We start from the raw sequence: 19,878 nt of genomic DNA on the forward strand, positions 1-19,878 counted from the left end.
GAATAAACACACATTTCTCAAGATTGTGTCACTATGAGCATTGTCTGTCACATCTTTAAATGTTTTACAAGAAATGCAGCTATGTGATTGTCTGAATGCATTCGGTATACAGTATTTTAATCTGGATTCCAAATCGCCATTTGTATATTCGCCATTTCTACATTTGAGGCAGCCAAAGTTATGGCTCTCAAGGAGTGAAACTAATATAGTGGACAAAGAAATATTTGTAATGAACTGCTGAGCCAAACTAACAGCATAGCTTTATCAAATTTATATGAAGTGTACTGTGTCCAATGTGAGCAACCAGGCAACACAAAAAGGAGCTTTTCAAGTGAGCTCTTTAAGGTACACAAATGTTATGAAATTTTTGCCAACAAGGATGTGGTTTCACCAATAGGGGTAGTTTTTTAAAAAAATATACTATTGCCATCACAGCCCCCCAAAAGGGCTCACATTGGACACAGGCTCAAAAGTCTGTGGCCTATAACAGTACAGAACACCCAGGTCATGTTGTCGGAGGTAAGGAAGAGACATTGCTGGAAACAGAGTTAATAAGTAGGCCCAATGTAGGGATGTGGGTCTCTGAGACTTGTAATGGAGGGCATGAGCTGACAATCAATTCCCCAATGTGGAGTTCTTTTTTTACTAAATAAAATAGTGCCATCACAGCACCCATACCCAAATAACTGGCTTATAACAGTACAGAGCACATTAACCCTGGTGATCTTGTGGCAGCTAAAGGACACATTGCAGGAGACAGAGTTAAGAAGTTTGCCCAATGTAGGGGTGTGGGTCTCTGAGACTTGTAATGGAGGGCAAGAGCTGACAAACAATTCCCCAATGGGAGGTCCTTTTTTGAGAAATAAACTAGTGTCATCACAACCCCCTTGCCCAAAATTCAGTGGCCTATAACAGTACAGAACACGTTAACCCTGGTGATCTAGTGGCAGTTAAAGGAGACTTTGCAGAAGGCAGAGTTAAGGAGTAGGCCCAATGTAGAGGTGTGGGTCTCTGAGACTTTAAAAGGAGGGCATGAGCTGACAAACAATTCCCCAATGTGGGATCCTTTTTTTACTGAATAAAATAGTGCCATCACAGACCCCTTGCCCAAAATTCACCGGCCTATAACAGTACAGAGCACTTTCACCCTGGTCATCTAGTGGTTCTGGATGACGATGATGAGGATAAGGAGAAGTATAAGGACAAACCGACCAAATCTGGAAGCATATACCCATGTGTGGTTGTGAAGAGGTGCATGAGAATACACCTCCCCAAAACAGAGAATGTATTTGTGGTTATGTTTTGCTGTTTTCACTTGGTGATGTACAGAAGTCTTTCACAATCCAGCCCTTGTTCATTTTTATAAGAGTCAGCCTGTCAGCATTTTTAGTTGACAGGCGGATGCGCTTATCTGTTGTAATTCCACCAGCGGCACTAAAAACCCGCTCGGACAGAACGCTAGCAGAAGAGGAGGCCAGGATCTCCAAGTCGTAGAGAGCCAGTTCATGCCACATGTCCAGCTTGGATATCCAATAATTAAAAGGCACAGAGGAATCATGGAGGATGTTTGTATGATCTGCAAGGTACTCCCTCACCATCTTCCCAAACATTGCACTTCTTGTGACAGCACCCCTTGCCTCTGTGCCATCACGATGGGAGGGTCTGAGAAAACTGTCCCAGAACTTTGTCATTGTTCCCCTGCCTGAGCTGGATTATACTTCTGTTTCCCTTGCTTGGACTCCTTGGTTGTACAGCAAACTCTGACGTCTGTTGCCAGCATTCTCACATGGGAATTTTCTAAGTAATTCCGTTACAAGGGCCCTCTGGTGCTGCAACATTTTAGTACACCTCTCTACCTCTGGCAGAAGAGATTGAAAGTTCTCCTTGTAGCGTGGGTCTAGAAGTGACACCAACCAGTGATGATTGTCACCCAAAATTCTTATATTGTGAGGGTCACGTGAAATGCAGCGCAACAAAAAGTCAGCGATGCGTGCCAGACTGCTAACAAGCAAGACTTCCATGTCCTCACCAACAGGACGGCTGACCATGCTTTCCTCCTCATCCTCATCCTCCTCCTCCCTGTCCTCAGACCCTCCATGCTGAACAGACGGTATGACAGCTATGCATGCAGTACCATCTATAGTCCATGAAAGTAGCTCCTGTTCTTCCTCCTCCTCGCCTATCAATGCACATTGATTAGACATGAGGCTGGGCTGAGTGTAATCCCCCTGCATGGTTTCTTGCTCCATATCTTCGTGCTCTGCCTGCAATGCAATGCATCCTGTTTAATTGTTAGCAGAGAGGTTTTCAGAATGCTGAGAAGCGGGATGAAGATGCTAATTATGGCATCATCGCCGCTCACCATCTTGGTGCAGTCCTCAAAGTTTTGGAGGATGGTACATATGTCTGACTTCCATGTCCACTCCTGAGGTCTTATGTGTGGTATCTGAACTGAACATTGACGGCCTTGTTGATGTTGGTAGTCATCAACTGCCCTGTTCTGCTCACAAATCCTTTCCGACATATGCATCGTAGAGTTCCAGTGCGTGGGGACATCACACACCAGTCGGTGAGCTGGAAGCTGCAAACACTGCTGAAGCATGGCAAGGGCGGCTGAAGCTGTAGCTGACTTTCTAAAAATGGGCAGAAAGATGGCGTACTTTCACTAGCAGATCCGGCAGCTCCAGGTAGCTTTTCAGAAAACGTTGAAACACGAGGTTAAGCACATGGGCCAAGCAAGGTACGTGTGAGCTCACCTAGTTTCAGAGCCACCACCAGGTTACAGCCATTGTCACACATGACCATGCCTGGCTGTAGGTTCAGCGGTGCAATCCAAATATCTGACTGCTCTTTCAGCGCTGTCCACAACTCTTCTGCATTGTGTGGTTTGTCACATATGCAGATTAGCTTCAGCACAGCCTGTTGCCACTTGGCTGAGGCAGTGCTGCAGTGCTTCCAGCTTCTGACTGATGTGTTGATTTCAGAGAAGGAGGAAGAAGAGGAGGAGGTTCAGGAGCTGTAGACTGTGGGAGCAACCCTGATTGACGTAGAGCCAGCCATCCTCGGCATGGGGAGGATGTGTTCCATCCCAAGGTCCGACTGGGTCCCGGCTTCCACTATGTTAACCCAGTTTCCTGTCAGTGAGATGTACCATCCCTGCCCACAAGCACTTGTCCACTTGTCCATGGCTATGTGGACTTTCCCCATAACAGCATTGCTGAGGGCACGGGTAATATTGTGGGACACATGCTGGTGTAATGCCGGTACTGCACACCGGGAGAAATAGTGGCGACTGGGGACCGAGTACCAAGGAACGGCCACCGCCATCAGGTTGCAGAGTGCTTCCATCTCAACAAGCCTAAAAGGCAATATTTCGAGCGCAAACAGAAGATAATGTTAGAATTTAGGACTGTGGCCTGTGGGGTGTTGGCTGGGTATTTCCGCTTGTGTTCCAAAGACTGGGGTATAGACAACTGAAGGCTGTGTTGGGACAAGGACGTGGACGGGCTTGATGATGGTGCTGCTTTACTATGGGAAACAACAGGTGCAGGGTTAGAGGCATCTTCACATGCACGGTGGACTGGGGATTGGCTTCTAAGCAAAACAGTGAAAGAAGCAGTGGTGTGACCTGCAGATAGTGGTCCTGGAGCCTGGGGTTCGGCCCACAAAGTCGGGTGCTTTGCTGCCATGTGCCTGATCATGCTAGTGGTGGTCAGGCTGGTTGTTTTGCTACCCCTGTAGATGTGAGTATGGCAGGTGCTCCAAATGGCCTGTCTGGGGTTATCGGCAGAGTCTTTAAAAAATAACCAGACTCCAGAAGATCTAACAGTTGGAATGGCAACTTCACTCATGTTGCTGTTCTGGGGAACGGATGCACACCTTCCGTCTATGGCCACCTCACTGCTTCTTCCTGCCTGTTGGGGGGATATGCCTCCTTCCCTGTTTGTGCTGTTGTCCTCGCTATGCATGTCTTCCTGCCAGGTTGGGTCAGTCACTATGTCATCCACCACCTCGTCTTCCACATCCGTACCCTGCTCCTCCTCCTGACTTTCTGGCAATTGAGTCTCATCATCGTGTGACTGGGGCTGGTCAAAGCTTTGGGCAGCTCTACATGTGATCTCATGTGTCTCCAATTCAAGCTGACCAGCTGAGAGTCCGGAATCTTGAAATGGAAAAATGAACAGCTCTTCAGAGTGTCCAAGTGTGGAATCAGTTGTCTCAGGGCACTTGGCATGGTGGGAGGAAGGAGGATCAGGGTGAGGAATATCTGGGCCACACTCACGGCTACTCAGTCTTGACCGTGTGAAAGACATGGTGGTGATGGCTGTGGCTAAGTGACTGGAAGCATTATCCGCTTTCTAACCAACAACATTTTCACACTGCTCTGGCTTCAATAGTGCTGTGCTGCGGTCCCCTAGAAACTGGGACAGGAAGGTCTAGCGAGAAGATGTGGGTCTTTGTTGTGTCCCACTTTCACCTTGGCCACGGTCTCGTCCTCTGCATGCACCATCACATCCACTTTCCCATCCCTTGCCCATTTTAAATGAACTACTGCACTATTTCAAAAGCTCAACACAAATGTATTTATTTGGAGCTAAATGATATATGATCAGTATGCCTGCAAAACTATGATTTTTCAAACACAAACACCGGAAAACCAGCCTAAAATGCCCAAACTTGGAGCACGACGATATATGAGGCCTTTTTTGTTTTTTGGCATAAGGCTACCACAGAGAACTATGCTACTGCGGAAATATGATTAAAAAAAAAACAAAAAAAAAAACAGGACTTAGGCTGGTTTCACACTTGCGTTTTGATCTGCAGCACTTAAAAAAATGCATGTGGTGAAAAAATGCATGTAAACGCGGCAAAATGCCGTGTTTTTTAGACGCATGCGTTTTTGCATGCAGAAAAAAAACACAGCGTTTTGCCGCGTTTACATGCATTTTTTCATGCGTTTGTGTTTTTTAAACGCATGCTGAAAAGTGTGTGACAGCTGCCAATCATCAAAATCAACTAGAAAACCCACTATAAATAGAAATACCTAGGGTTAGGGTTAGGATCCCTAGGGTTAGGGTTAGGGGTAGCTTTTTATTAGAATGTCCTGGTCACCAGGTCACTGATGAGCCACCCCCCACCATCAAGGTGATAAAGGGATCCAAACCCTAACCCTAACCCTAACCCTGACAAGCCACCCCCCACCATCAAGGTGATAAAGGGATCCAAACCCTAACCCTAACCCTACCCCTAACCCTAACCCTGACAAGCCACCCCCCACCATCAAGGTGATAAAGGGATCCAAACCCTAACCCTAACCCTACCCCTAACCCTGACAAGCCACCCCCCACCATCAAGGTGATAAAGGGATCCAAACCCTAACCCTACCCCTAACCCTAACCCTGACAAGCCACCTCCCACCATCAAGGTGATAAAGGAATCCAAACCCTAACCCTAACCCTGACAAGTCACCCCCCACCATCAAGGTGATAAAGGGATCCAAACCCTAACCCTAACCCTAACCCTGACAAGCCACCCCCCACCATCAAGGTGATAAAGGGATCCAAACCCTAACCCTAACCCTACCCCTAACCCTAACCCTAACCCTGACAAGCCACCCCCCACCATCAAGGTGATAAAGGGATCCAAACCCTAACCCTAACCCTACCCCTAACCCTGACAAGCCACCCCCCACCATCAAGGTGATAAAGGGATCCAAACCCTAACCCTACCCCTAACCCTAACCCTGACAAGCCACCTCCCACCATCAAGGTGATAAAGGAATCCAAACCCTAACCCTAACCCTGACAAGTCACCCCCCACCATCAAGGTGATAAAGGGATCCAAACCCTAACCCTAACCCTAACCCTACCCCTAACCCTAACCCTACCCCTAACCGTAACCCTAACCCTAAGGATCCTAGGGTTCCATAGGAATTGGCTATTATGTTGACCTGGTGACCAGGACATTCTTCTAATAAAAAGCTTTGTTCAATGTGGACACCCCAAGATATACGGTATTGCTATAGAGTACTAAAAAATATAAACTCGTAGAGTATTGACTGTCATATAGGGTTAGGGTTAGGGGTAGGGTTAGGGTTAGGGGTAGGGTTAGGGTTAGGGTTTGTATCCCTTTATCACCTTGATGGTGGGGGGTGGCTTGTCAGGGTTAGGGTTAGGGTTAGGGGTAGGGTTAGGGTTAGGGTTTTCTTGTTTTTTCTTGTGTTTAGGGTTAGGGTTAGGGTTATGGTTTTCTTGTATTTTCTTGTGTTTTCTTGTGTTTTTCTATAAAAACGCATGCGTTTTTAGCGCAAGCAAATGCATGTGCTTAAAAACGCATGCGTTTACATAGACAGCAAAGCATTTTTTGCCGCAAATAAACGCATGCGTTTTTTTGCGGCAAAAAAATGCCGCTAGAGATTACTACAGGTTGCATTTCTGCAAATGAACACACGCGTCAAAAAACGCATGCGTTGCCAAAAACGTGTCAAAACGCATGCTAAAAAACGCATGCGTTTTTAATGTTAAGTATAGGAAAAAAAACGCATGCGTTTTTTAGCGCTAAAACGCTGCGGATCAAAACGCAAGTGTGAAACCAGCCTCAGCCTGACATAACAGACTGTATTATTTTTTTTGGCTTTTGGGTGAATTTACAAAATAATGAATAAATAGTAGAACAAGGCTAGCACTAGTGTTGAGCATTCCGATACCGCAAGTATCGGGTATCGGACGATATTTGCGGTATTGGAATTCCGATACCGAGTTCCGATATTTTTGTGATATCGGAAATCGGAATCGGAAGTTCCCAGTGTATGATTCCCAGGGTCTGGAGGAGAGGAGACTCTCCTTCAGGCCCTGGGATCCATATTAATGTAAAAAATAAATAATAATAAAAAAAAATATTGATATACTCACCCGTTCGGCGGCCCCTGGACCTTAGCGGTGTTAACCGGCAGCCTCCGTTCCTAAGAATGCAGTGTTTAGGACCTGCGATGACATCGCGGCTTGTGATTGGTCGTGTGAGCGGTCACATGAGCAGTCACGCGACCAATCACAAGCCGTGACGTCATCAAAGGTCCTTCACTCGCTCATTCTTAGGAACGGAGGCTGCCGGTTAACACCGCTAAGGTCCAGGGGCCGCCGGACGGGTGAGTTTATCCATATTTTTTATTTGTATTATTTATTTTTTACATTAATATGGATCCCAGGGCCTGAAGGAGAGTTTCCTCTCCTTCAGACCCTGGGAACCATAAGGGATACCTTCCGATACTTGTGTTCCATTGACTTGCATTGGTATCGGGTATCGGTATCGGCGATATCCAATATTTTTCGGATATCGGCCGATACAATCCGATACCGATACTTTCAAGTACCGGAAGGTATCGTTCAACACTAGCTAGCACACACAACTATGCTATGTATGCCTGACAAACTATGATTTTTCTTCAGATGCACCAGGACTCAGTCTGACATAACATACTGTATATATTTTCTTTGGGGGAGTGAATTTTTGGAAAAAATAAAAAAATTGAAAACTGCAACTAGGTATATAGTAAATAAGCAGCAGCAGCAGACAGTTATGGAGCATTGGGAGGGATGTAGAGGGAGCAATGTGCGCAAATACAGTGCCTGCAGGCCTTGCACTGATGTGGATGTGTGCTGTGCCCTGCCTACCTAGCACTGCAATATTGGGGCCCACGAATTAGCCCTAAAAAGGACTGTTGGTTTCTTAGGAGTTGTAGATTTAGCAGTTGCAGACATACACTAACTATAAAACCACAATTCTCACCCTATCTCTGCAGCAGCTCTCCCTACTCTCGCTGAATCTGGAGATGAATGCGGCGAGCTAGGCGGTGCCAGGTCTCTTATACTCGGGATGATACTGTGCGGCCAAGCCAATCAGTGCATGACCACAACAAAGATGGCTGCGGCATTTCATGGCCTGGCACACAATTCCTGCAGCATTATTGGGTCTCTAAAGTCCGCCAAAAATGCTGGGTGGAGACACCAGTTACCGCCAAATAATCCTGGAAATGCTCGGTGCTCGCCGAGCACACCGAGCACAGTGATAATCGGGCGAGTAACGAGTAGTGGCGAGCATGTTCGCTCATCACTAATAATCACCTCTCCACTCTGAATAATCCCCACAACACACAAATAATAAATCCCCCTCCACACAGAATAGATCCCCTCTTTACACAATGAAGAAATCCCCTCCACACTGAATCCCCCCTCTACAATGAAGGAATCCCCCTCCACACTGAATAATCCCCCCTCCACACTGAATGATCCCCCATCGACACTGAATAATCCCCAAGCACAAGTAATAAATCCCCCCCCCACACAGAATATATCCCCCTCCACACTGAATCCCTCCCTACATAATGAGGAAATTCCCACAACTACACTGATGAAATCCTCCCTCCACACTGAATAATCCCACAACACACAAATAATAAATCCCCATCCACACAGAATAGATCCCCCTTTCCACAGTAAAGAAATCCCCATCCACAATGAGAAAATCCCCTCTCCACACTGAATAATTCTCCCCTCCACAATTACAAATCCCCCCACAAAAAAGAAATCATCCCGCTTCTAAGCTGAATCTTCAGTGTCTTCAGCTCCCCAGCCACAGGAGCATTTACCACAGATCCTCTGCTCTCTTCTGTGAGCTAGCAAGTGACATTAGCAGCGTCATCGCTTGACCTGGTCACGCTGCTGATGTCGCTTCACCCGGCGGTCAGAGCTTCAATTGAGCTCACATCTGAATGATGGCTCAGAGAATGGCTGAATACCAGCCCGGGGAGCTGCAGAATGCCCGATTGCACCCCAATGCAGGCACATGCCCCGGCTGCCCTAGATACGCCTCTGCTGCCAGTGCCCATCTGTGTAATACCTGGTTCATCCTGCACCTGCCAGCACCCATCTGTGTAACACTTGGTCCAGTTCACGCCTGTCAGAGCTTTTCTGTTGCTCAGCCGGTCCCATCAGCACCCATGGTACCAGTGTCCCTACTGTGCCTGCCTACCTGCATGTTTCATCCTTCTTTTGGGCTGTATCAGCCTACTCTATTTAGGATGTCAGCTGCAACCCTCTGTAGGCCAACATTGGAGTAGCACCTGGTGCCACTTGCTTGTCCCTCCTTGGGTTGCAGTTTTTGCTTGCTGCCTCTTATCCGAGGTCGGATTTGGTAGATCACCTAGTTATACCCCTCCAGGCTTTCTGAGTGCTACGGAACAGTGGTTCCACAACCTTGCTTGTTTCAGTCTCCTTCTGCTGGGTTGGCTGTAGTGCAAGAGTTGTCGGTCACCATTATACTAGTTATTCTCTGGTGAAATTGATGCCACTATGGTAGTGTCTGCTTCTAAATTTCTGAAATGTGTAGACTCCTGGTTTTCGTCTCCTGCATGTGCAGTAGGCTTCCGAGACCAGCAGGCCTCCACTTCCTTTGATTCTATTACCTGTGTTAATATAGTTACATTTTTCTGACAATAGTAGTCTATGAAACTGATATTTCTGCCACCTAAGTGTGGCTGAGCATCGAAGCCGGTTGAGCTGTTGTATGTAATATCAGGGCTCCCAACACAGCAGGCCTACACTGATGCCTTACACACCTTGCCTTAACTTGAAGTTCAATTCAAAGCTGTAAATTCTGGTCCAGACCTTGATACCTCATGCATGGCTGATTGCTGCCTTGCTATTCTAAAATTTGTACTGTGGGTCAATTGAGGCCACTTTCCTGGTATCTTCTCCAATTTGATGTGTTTTGGCAGCTTTTGGATCCATTTGAAGGTGTTTTGTTTCTGTTTGTTTTTGATTATCATTGTCTCCAATGTCTTTCAGCTATGTTTGGCGAATAAATCATCAAATATTTCAAAAAGTTATGACTCTGGGAAGAAGGGGAGCAAAAAACGAAAAGGCAAAAAGGAAAACCTCAAAGCCGTGAAGGGGTTTAGAAGCATGAAAAGTCTATCAGTTCATTGTGTTATCAAATGGGTTGTTGGCTACTACCTGGGTATCATCTGTTTCTTTGGTGAGCTCACTTAACATTACTAATTCTTTGATTGTGTTGACTAGCATGAATGGTGTTGAGTGCAGTACTAGGAGACCTCAAAGCATTACACACATCTTTTCACTGTGGTTCAATTTTTTAATGAAAAATGTCAAATGGCAAAGTTTTTATCACTTGACACTATATGGGGCTTGGGTGTGGCTTAAACTCTGCAGGTTCTAGCTTCCTGATCCTGAGTTCCGGCGATCATGGACTCTGAAGCAGCCTAAACCAGTTAATTTACCATAAAATAATCTCCTCTCCACATTTGTTGCTCCAGTAACTGCGGCATGCTGTGGTAAGGATAAGATGCTCAAGCAGGCATTTCCTGCAAAGCTTAAAGACTATTTTATCCTAGAGACAGCTCCAGCTACAGCAGTTCCCCCTAACCCAGTGTCTTCACGTTCTTTTTTCCAGGATTCCACTGAAAATAGCAGAGGATGATGGCTTTGAGAGCCCTCTTACAAAAAATATGACTCAGAGTCTCATCAATTCAATTAAACATCATTCCAGGAGGATCTTCGAGGTATGCTTATTGAACTGAAAAAAGACATTGATTTTCTGGGGGAGTGCGTGATACATATTGAGATGAAAATGATGGAATATGCCAGTTCACATAACAATTTAATACATGTTACTTCGGCCTTAGAAGAAGATTGTTTATTACCTCAAAGGCAAGATTAGTGATCTGGAAGATAGTTCATACCATAACAACATTCAGGTGAGAGGATTTTCAGAGGCTCTTCAAGACACAGAATTTACAACTCAATTTTCTAAATTGCTGCAGATGGTACTTCCAGAGCAAAACCCTCAAAATTCAATGATAGACAGAATAAATATGGCCTTAAACCAATCAATCTCAATCCAGCTTAGCCGAAGAGACATTTTAGCACAATTTCACTTTTTTATAGCTAAGGAAGCCTTTTGGTAAAATCTTCAAAATCTGAGGAAAAAGCTTAACCTGTCTGACCCTTTTCAGAACATCTATGTTTATCCAGACTTGTCTATGATGACACTTGCAAAGAGAAGGGGATGTAACTAAAGTGTTGAAAGACAATAACATTTTTTATAGATGGGGCATTCCAGTTAAAATTATAATTTTCTGTTTAGAAACAACGCATGTATGCCAGACATCGGCGCAAGTGGGAGATCTGTTACATAAATGGAATCTGTTATCTTCTATGCATGTGGAGCACCCGCTAGGGTCGTAAGGTATTCCAGCCAGGTCCGACGGTTCTTAAAGGGGTGATCACGGCAGCAGTGACCCGGTCTGTGGCCCTGGGCGTCCAATAAAAGTCAATTGAAAGGGGAACTAAAGTTTATAGGTGATTTGTTCATGACGATACCCGTGGTGTTCAGCAATGAGTGGCCAAAACTGCTTAAGGGGACCGCTGGGGCTGATGGTGATGAAGCAGAGTTGTTTCTGCTCTCCATGGGTAGAGCTGGGCCCCATTGCAATCATGGTGTTAAAGTCAATGATGGTGAATTTTGTGATGCAAGGCAGGTGATGCAGTAATAATTCAGAGGAAACAGCAGGGTGCAGTTTCCACAGTTTACTCACAGTTCTTATATGCAGTCCCCAGCCGGGTGCTGTATCCTCTGGGTTTGTGGTCCAGCCAGCTCTCAGGTAATTTGGAGTACACTTTGCCAGGATCCCCTTCTTATGTTCCTTTCCTGGCCGCCTCACTGTGCTGGCTCCCACCTCTCCTGCCCTGCGCCTTCACACACAGTGTCCCAAGCCAGCAGCCTCAGACCTTGTCAGGTGACATCCTCCTGGTCCCCTTGATCCTATGTGGCCACCTTTTCTGTGAATGTGTGTGGCTGTGGCCATGGCATGTACAGTTACCACAGCCTCCTGCTTGCTAGCTGAGCCTTGTAGATCTCCACTAGCAGGAGGCCGATTCCCCCATTGCGACCTGGTCCCTCCACCCAACTATGTTTGGCATGGATTCGGGCTTCATTGGTGGATTCCTCACTACCCATGCCCCTAGGACCCATTCTTCCTCTCTCTCAGACTCTGGAACTTCTCTCGCTCTGTCCTCTGGTGCTGGGATGAGCTCCTCTCTGCTCAGGTCCCCAGCTCCAACTGTCTAACTCTCTAACCAACTCCTCCCTCTTGTTTCCATGACAATTCCACTTTCTTCACCCACAACCTCTAGCTCGTTCCTTCCCACTAGGCCTATAGAGGTCTAGTGTTGGATGCCAGTGTGTGGGTACTGGGTGTCCCCTCCTTGCTCGAGAGTGGAGTACCACTCCTCTGGCTGAAGCACAGTACCTCTGTGGCAACTGGACCCTCAGGGGTGCCACACATGAGAACAAAGCCCAATACAATGGAGGTCATAAGAAATTGGATCCTGAGTGTTTAAAGACTTTTTGGAACAGGTCTAAGAGTCTTGCTGGACTTTCAGGCTTTAGTTGGGACTGGGGTTATACTAACAAACTCACATTTATTGTGAATGTGCTCAGTGTCACTGCCCTAGATGGCAGAAGTTCTGGTTTCTTTCTTTTGATTTGAAATTTTTTTACTTTTCTGTGTTTTTTATGTTTTTTGAGGGAGCTGTTACATGACTATACATATATCAGGTGACTTCTCTTGGATATAAGTATTTAGTTTCAATAAGTGCAAAGGGTCTAAATGTTCTCGCTAAAAGATCAATGGTGTGGAGTTAAATTATTAAGTCTGATTACAATATAGTATGTATACAAGAATCTAATTTGTTGGAGAAAGATCAATTTAGGATGAAACATACTAAACTTCCTGAATAATTTTTTGCAAACACTAGCGGCAAAAAAGCTGGGGTTTGTATTTTTTTTTTTATCAAAGATTCCCTTGTCTTTAGGCTTTTAAAAGAATTAAATGACCATGGGGGTTGATTTACTATTTTAGCGTGCTGTGTGAAAAATGTAGTTTATATTATTGATTCATCGCGTACTGCCAATTCCTCTCAGATTACATTTCTTCGCAGATTTTTGCAGAAACTTATAGAAATGTCTCAATGATTTCAAATTATAAGTGGGGACTTTAACATTCCAATATTAAGGGTCTTAGATTGTTTGTTATCTAGTAACATTAGGAAATAACTAGGTCCCTTATCCCTTAATTACAGAACATCGTCTCCATGATATATATGAAGTTATTTGAATGTGAATTAAAAAAATATATTTTTTCTTTTCTACAAGACATTGTTCATATAGTAGAATTGATTATCTTTCGGTGGATAGCAAAGTCTTATATAATTGAGTGTTGAGGCATCGCTAGGAGTGATCTCTTGGTCACATCATGCTCCTATTTAATTAAAAATTAAGAAGTAAAATTCAGCGATTAGATCACCAAGATGGTGTCTAAACAGCCACTTCCTTCTTAAGGCCTGTTTTGTAGATGAAGCATCTAAAAATCTTACAGACCATTTTACTAGCAATAAAAGTGTATCTGATTAAATGATTTGGTCAGCTCATAAAGCATCTGTTAAAGGTATATTTATTAATATAGCTTATTTTGTTAAAAGAAATAGGATAAAGGCATAGATAGTTTGATTGCTCAAATTCAGCGGTTGGAAGAAATAAACAAAACCTCCCCTAAGCCCAAAATTGTATAGAGATTAAGTCTTAGATTTGAGTTACAATCAAAATTATTTTTATTTTATGAGAATAATTTGAGGAAGACACAATTTAGACTTTATGCTATGGGTGCTATGGGTGAGAGAGCTGAAGCTATATTGACTAAAATAATTAAAACAAAGGAAGCTAATACCAAAACTGAACTTTTAGAAAGTCCCAATAATACATACATCCATAACCCAACTGAAATAGCAGAAACACTTGTTAGGTACTATTACAAGCTTTATAATTTAAAGGATGACTCTTCTACTGATCAACCATCATCTGACAGTATCCAGTCATACCTTGCTAAATTAAACCTTCCTCATATTTTGTCTGAACAACTTGAGAATCTTAATTCCCCATTTTCTGCTAAATCAATTTAAAATGTTATCATAAATACTAAATACAACTCGGCCCCAGGCCCTGATGGGCTATCGAAAGAATACTATTGACAATTTTCCTCAAACCTTTCTCCCTGTTTACTAAGGACCTTTAATTCAAGGCAAATATATGAATCCATAACTTCAACAAATTTAGAGGCCATTATCATGAGCCTTGCAAAACCAAGTAAACCTCCAGTCGTATCAGAGAATTTTTGACCTATTTCACTTTTAAATTGTAATAATAAGAATTGGTAGCCTCCAGGCTGCATAAAGTCGTACTCTATTTGGTAGCTCCTGATCAAGTTAGTTTTGTATCTAGATATAAGACTAAGGATGGTACACGAATGTGTATACAAATTATGACTCCACAATGAGAACACTTGAGATAAGAATATATCAAGCAATCAACTTTTACTCCATGTTTACAATCTATGGGGGCTACTTTAGCTTTTTGGAATACCTGGGCCAGGACAAACCTGTCAAGCTCTCGTACAAAATTTCTGTTAGATTGTTGGAATATCATATACTGTATCTTTATTTAGCTTTATAGACGAAGCATGGGATTTTTAGGCTTTGAGATATATTTAATGACTCACTACTTATCCCCTTTGATTCTCTTATTAATAAGTATTCTCTAAATAGAAATTGCTTTTATCAATATTTAAAATTAGACATCTTAAGCCTCATTTTCTCTTTTTAGAAAATATTCTTTATCTCTCTTTCAACATTTTCTAATTAAGGATAATACCATGGCTAAAGGTTTATCTCTCATTTCTAATATAATAAATAGTCATTCAAAAGAGTCAAAATTACCATGTATAGATACGTGGGGATTTGATTTATCTTTAACAGCACCATTACAGAAATAGCATAATGCTATTACCTTTGTACAAAGAGCTTCTTCCTGTATTAATCACCTTGAACAGTTGAAGAAGATTCATATGAGATGGTACCTTTCTCCCTCAAAATTTGCTCACTATATACCCATTTATTCTGCTGCTCAATGTTGGAAGGGTTGCTCCCAGGTTGGTACAATTAACCATGCTTGGTAATTTTGTCCAGAGACTGGAATCTTCTGGTCCGGAGTCTTAGGAATGATTTCTTTAACAGGAATTCAATTTGTGATGATCTGATCATGACTAAGGTCATCAGGTCGAAACGCGTAGATCGTCATTAGGTTCTATAGCCAGTGTATACTGAGTGCTGGATTCCATATATATGGATGTATTTTTTATTTATTTTCATTAAAAGTTATTTTTTACCTTCACCACTCCCTGGACACACCTGCTTTTCTGTTGGATTCATTATGGCAACTTCACCCTGGTCCGTGTGAGGTGTTTGGTGATCACACAGGAGGTCAAGGTAAAAGACGTGGTGAGCCAATTTTTTTTTCTCCACATTTCAGTTTCTGAAAGTACCTCTTAATTTTAGAATATATTTAAAAAAATAAATAGATAAATAAAAAGTAACCTAAAAACAGTGTAATTAAATATTTTGGGGATTTGTAAAGTGTTAGGCTAGTTTCACACTAGCGTTAACTGCATTACGTCGCAAATCCGTTTTTTTGCCGAAAAAACGGATGCGTCAAAAAAGTGAAAAACGGTGACAAACGTATGCCACGCATCCAGCATTTCGACGGATCCGTCGCAAATCCGCTAAACGTTTCCGTCGAAAATACTGGATGCGTTGCATACGTTGCATACGTTTTACCATCCGTTGTATCCGTTTTTCCGACGGATCCGTTTTTAAAATGGGAGGCTCCCAAATTTCATTGGCTACTGGAAAATTTGAAAAACTATATAGTACTGTTTTTACAGCCCATCTTTGTGGGTTTTAGTTTTGTGGCAGCGATGGAAGGTGTTCTTGGGAGGATTGCTAGTTTGGTTACCGACGTTATCTTTGAGACAAATCGCCTGGATATCATAGTGCGTGAGAAGGAGGCGGCAGCGGAAAGGCGTAGGATGCTTCTGCAGCAACGGAGACGCAGACGACTCTGGATTCATCCGATTAATCAACTACGGATGACCCGGGGTGTCCAGTCCACTCTGTACCTGGAGTTGTGGCACAATCCACACAAATTCCACAACTACGTGCGGATGAGGATTGAACATTTCGATTTTTTGCTTGCAAAACTGGAGGATGTCATCCGAAGACAGGATACAAGGATGAGGCTTGCCATCACACCGGCGGAGCGGCTGATGGTGACCCTGCGGTAAGCCTCTTTATTTTATTTCATTGCTGATATTGAATGTTATATTACATGCTGCAGACAATACTGCGCTGACATATTGCGCACTATTTTCTGCAGCATGTAATTTGGGTTTTCTTGGCGGACATTCCACTGCTTTATTTAAATGTCATTGCTGATATTGAATGTTAGATAACAGACTGCAGAAAATACTGCGCTGAAATATTGCGTTGCATTTTCTGCAGTTTTTTTTTTTTTAGTTTTTTGGGTTTGATGACATGCAACTGCTTTTTTTTCTGTCATTGGTCATTTTGAATGTTATATTACATGCTGCAGACAATACTGCGCTGACATACTGCGCACTATTTTCTGCAGCATGTAATTTGGGTTTTCTTGGCGGACATTCCACTGTTTTTTTACACCGGTTTCATGCTGGTTTTATTGTGTGTCCCGTCCTTAAAAAAAAATTAACAGTGCCATATTAAAACTTGTTGGTCTGTGCAATTTTTTCTAACATTTTTTTTTTTTGTTTGTTTTTTTAAAGTTTCCTAGCTACGGGTGAATCTATGACTTCGCTCCATTATCAGTTCAGTCTGGGCATTTCAACTATCTCTGGAATAGTGAAGGACACATGTCGGGCTGTTTGGACCACTTTGCAACCAGAGTATATCCCCCAACCATCCATGGAAATCTGGTTGCGAAGTGCTGAAGAGTTTCAGCAAATTTGCAATTTCCCTAATTGTGTGGGTGCAGTTGACGGGAAACATATAAGGATTGCAAAACCGGCAGGAACAGGATCGGAGTATTATAATTATAAGAAGTATTTCTCCATCGTCCTTATGGCTATTGCAGATGCCAACTGCAGGTTCCTTGCCGTGGACATCGGAGCATATGGACGGTCCAACGATTCGCAAGTTCTTAAAAACTCTCCGATGGGTCGTTGCCTTTATGGAGAGAGCTACGATTTACCGCCAGCCAGACCACTGCCAGGAACAAATGACCCAGCCCTGGAATATGTCTTTGTAGGTGATGAAGCCTTTCAACTGTCACCGCACCTACTGAAACCGTACAGTAGCCGGAACTTAAACCATACCAAGCGGGTCTTTAATTACCTTACTAGAGCACGAAGAGTAGTGGAGTGTTCCTTTGGCATATTGACGGCGAAGTGGCGAGTTCTGCTGACGGCTATCAAGCTGAAAACAACAACTATAGACGAGGTAGTTAAAGCCTGTGTGGCGCTCCACAACTTTGTCCTTTCAAAGGAGCCCGTTTCCTTGGATGATGAAGATTTGGAGACCACCTTGTGGGACTACCGCAGCAGCTCAGTTCGCTCTACAAGTTCAGTTACAAGGATGAGGGACCAGTTTGCCGATTATTTTGTCTCACCTGTCGGGCGGATCCCGTGGCAAGACATGATTGTGTAACCTGTTTCCCATGTGTAACCTGTTTCCCATGTGTTTTGTTTATGTAAAAAATGTTTTTCTGCCCAAAAAAAAAAAAAAGGCCCAAAAGCGTGGTTTTCTTGCTAGTAAAACCATTATGTTATACCTTTAACATGTCTGGTGTTTGTTTTTATTAAACCTTTTTTATTATATTACCTTAATAAATCCACAGACACACAAAGAGTACAATTATAATCAGAATTTTATTTAAACTCTTTTTTTTTTTTTTGCCAAAAAAATAGATTTTTTTTTTTTCCATTTTTTTTTTTGGAAAACTTTGCAAATTTTTTTTGACATAAACATTTAAAAACATATTTACAAGTCTTCAAAGTGTTGGGTGGAGATATGAGAGGAGGAGGGGCAGGAAGGTTGGACCACGTCGATAGGTGGGGAAACCCTACTTGTTTGGGGTGCAGTGGAAGGGGGGGTTAAACCAAAAGGCTGACCAGAGGGGGGTGGTGTTGGGGTAGGGGGAAGAGAAAAGCTGAGTAAAGAAAACATTGGGGAAGTAATTTGGTCTGGGGGCCGGGATTGTTGTGGGGACTGGGTCGGGTATTGTGACTGGGTAGGGTAGTGGGACTGGGTTGGGTAATGGGGCTGGCGTGGGGTTTGGTAATGGTGCTGGTGTGGGGATTGGAGCTGGGTTTGGTAATGGTGCTGGTGTGGGTATTGGGGCTGGGTTTGGTAATGGGGGGTATGGTGTGGAAATGGGGCCTGGGGTGGAATTGGAGTGGAGGTGTGGGGAGGTGTGTGGGTAGATTCATTAACGGCCTGCAGTACAGCATTATGGCAGGTATTCATTACCCGCATCTGTTGCTCAAAAGAAAGCTTCTCCATGCTCCTGAGCATGGATTGGAAAAAAAGATTGGCCGGATCGGGACTTACAGCTGAATGCAGCCTATCCAAGCGACTGCTGGTTTCACGGCTTGTTTCACTGATGCGTGACTGCACCATGTTGAAACCAGCAGTCACTTGCTCTCCCAAAGTTTTGAAAGAGCCTTGAAAGGATGCATTCAGGTGTAAGAACTCAGGAGCATAGCTCCTTTCCTGACCCCTCTGTCGCTGCCGCCACGAACCTAATGGTGGTGTCGAGGTGGCAGGATCAGAGGGGTGGGGTAAAGGGAACGCTAACTGTTCAGCATCAGATGCGAGCAATGAAGCCTGCAATAATGCTCCACTGCTTGGGGCGGTTGAAGTGGAGGGGACAGAGGGGTCAGAGGAGGGGACAGAGGGGTCAGAGGAGGGGACAGAGGTGTGGGGCCTACCGACGTGGCCCTCAGTGGCAGACTCAGGAGGGATCGCTCCAGAGGGCGCAGAGGAAGATGCAGGCGCCCGGTGGCTGGAGAAGGTGCTGTGAAAGAAAAAACAAAAGAAATTAATACATTGGAATGAAAAAGCCCTGACTGAAAGCAAACTAAGTAGACAGGTTAACATGGTTATTAGTGGGCTGTAGAATACTTACACTCTGCTCAGCATGGTTCGCCTCAGGAAGGAGAGGGCCTGGCCATATTTGTATTTGCTCCTCTTCCTTCCTGCAGAGCCACTCGGGGCCTTCATCTCATCGTTGAATTCCCTCTTAAAGCGATCCCTCAGTGACCGCCACCGCTTCCTAACCTTTCCAACTGTGAAGACAAGAATCAAAAGAAAAAAAAAAAATTGGTAAATGCAATACATTACAGTCAGCTCAAAACATCACTGGAAAGTGAATACTTACCTAGTTTGCTCTGCTGCTGAGGATGAAGGCTCTCCCGCCTTGGAAACAGGTTGCGACACACTTCGTCCCAGAGCCGACGGGTGACACCGGTATCAGCATGCCTGCGGTTAGCCATGTTCCACAGCGGCTCCCGCTCGCGAACCTCCTCGATGAGATTCTCAATATCAATGTCGTCATCATCATCATCATCCTCTTCTGCGGGAGCACGCTGTGAAGCCTGTGCCAAAAAAAAAAAAAGGAAAACAAACAAATTAGTACACTGAAACACTAAAGTACCAATAGAATACCCCTCCCAAAAAAAAAACCAACTCACTGATGGCCGACCGCGGCGACGAGTCCGCCGACTCTGGGAGTGTCTGGGAGAGCCTTCAGCGGCAGCAGCAGCAGCCTGAAATAAAGTAAACAAATTCTCAGTTAACCCCTTAACGACCGCCGATACGCCTTTTAACGGCGGCCGCTAAGGGTACTTAATCCACAGCGCCGTTAATTAACGGCGCTGTG

At 44.1% G+C, this 19,878-nt stretch overlaps 1 protein-coding gene across 1 annotated transcript in view; it reads right to left on the minus strand.

The window, feature by feature from the left end:
• The window catches only part of LOC143767761 (uncharacterized), a 105,263-nt gene extending 85,771 nt beyond the window's left edge, over positions 1-19,492 (minus strand). The window contains exons 1-3 of the mRNA XM_077256282.1: positions 19,378-19,492; positions 19,126-19,285; positions 18,929-19,014 (exon numbers count right to left, since the gene is read on the minus strand). Coding sequence (XP_077112397.1) covers positions 18,929-19,014; positions 19,126-19,285; positions 19,378-19,492 — 361 coding nt within the window. The remainder of the gene's footprint in view (positions 1-18,928; positions 19,015-19,125; positions 19,286-19,377) is intronic.
• Between the last annotated feature and the right edge of the window lie 386 nt (positions 19,493-19,878).

The sequence above is a fragment of the Ranitomeya variabilis genome, chromosome 4, assembly GCF_051348905.1.
Source record: "Ranitomeya variabilis isolate aRanVar5 chromosome 4, aRanVar5.hap1, whole genome shotgun sequence".
Classification (NCBI taxonomy): Eukaryota; Metazoa; Chordata; class Amphibia; order Anura; family Dendrobatidae; genus Ranitomeya; species Ranitomeya variabilis.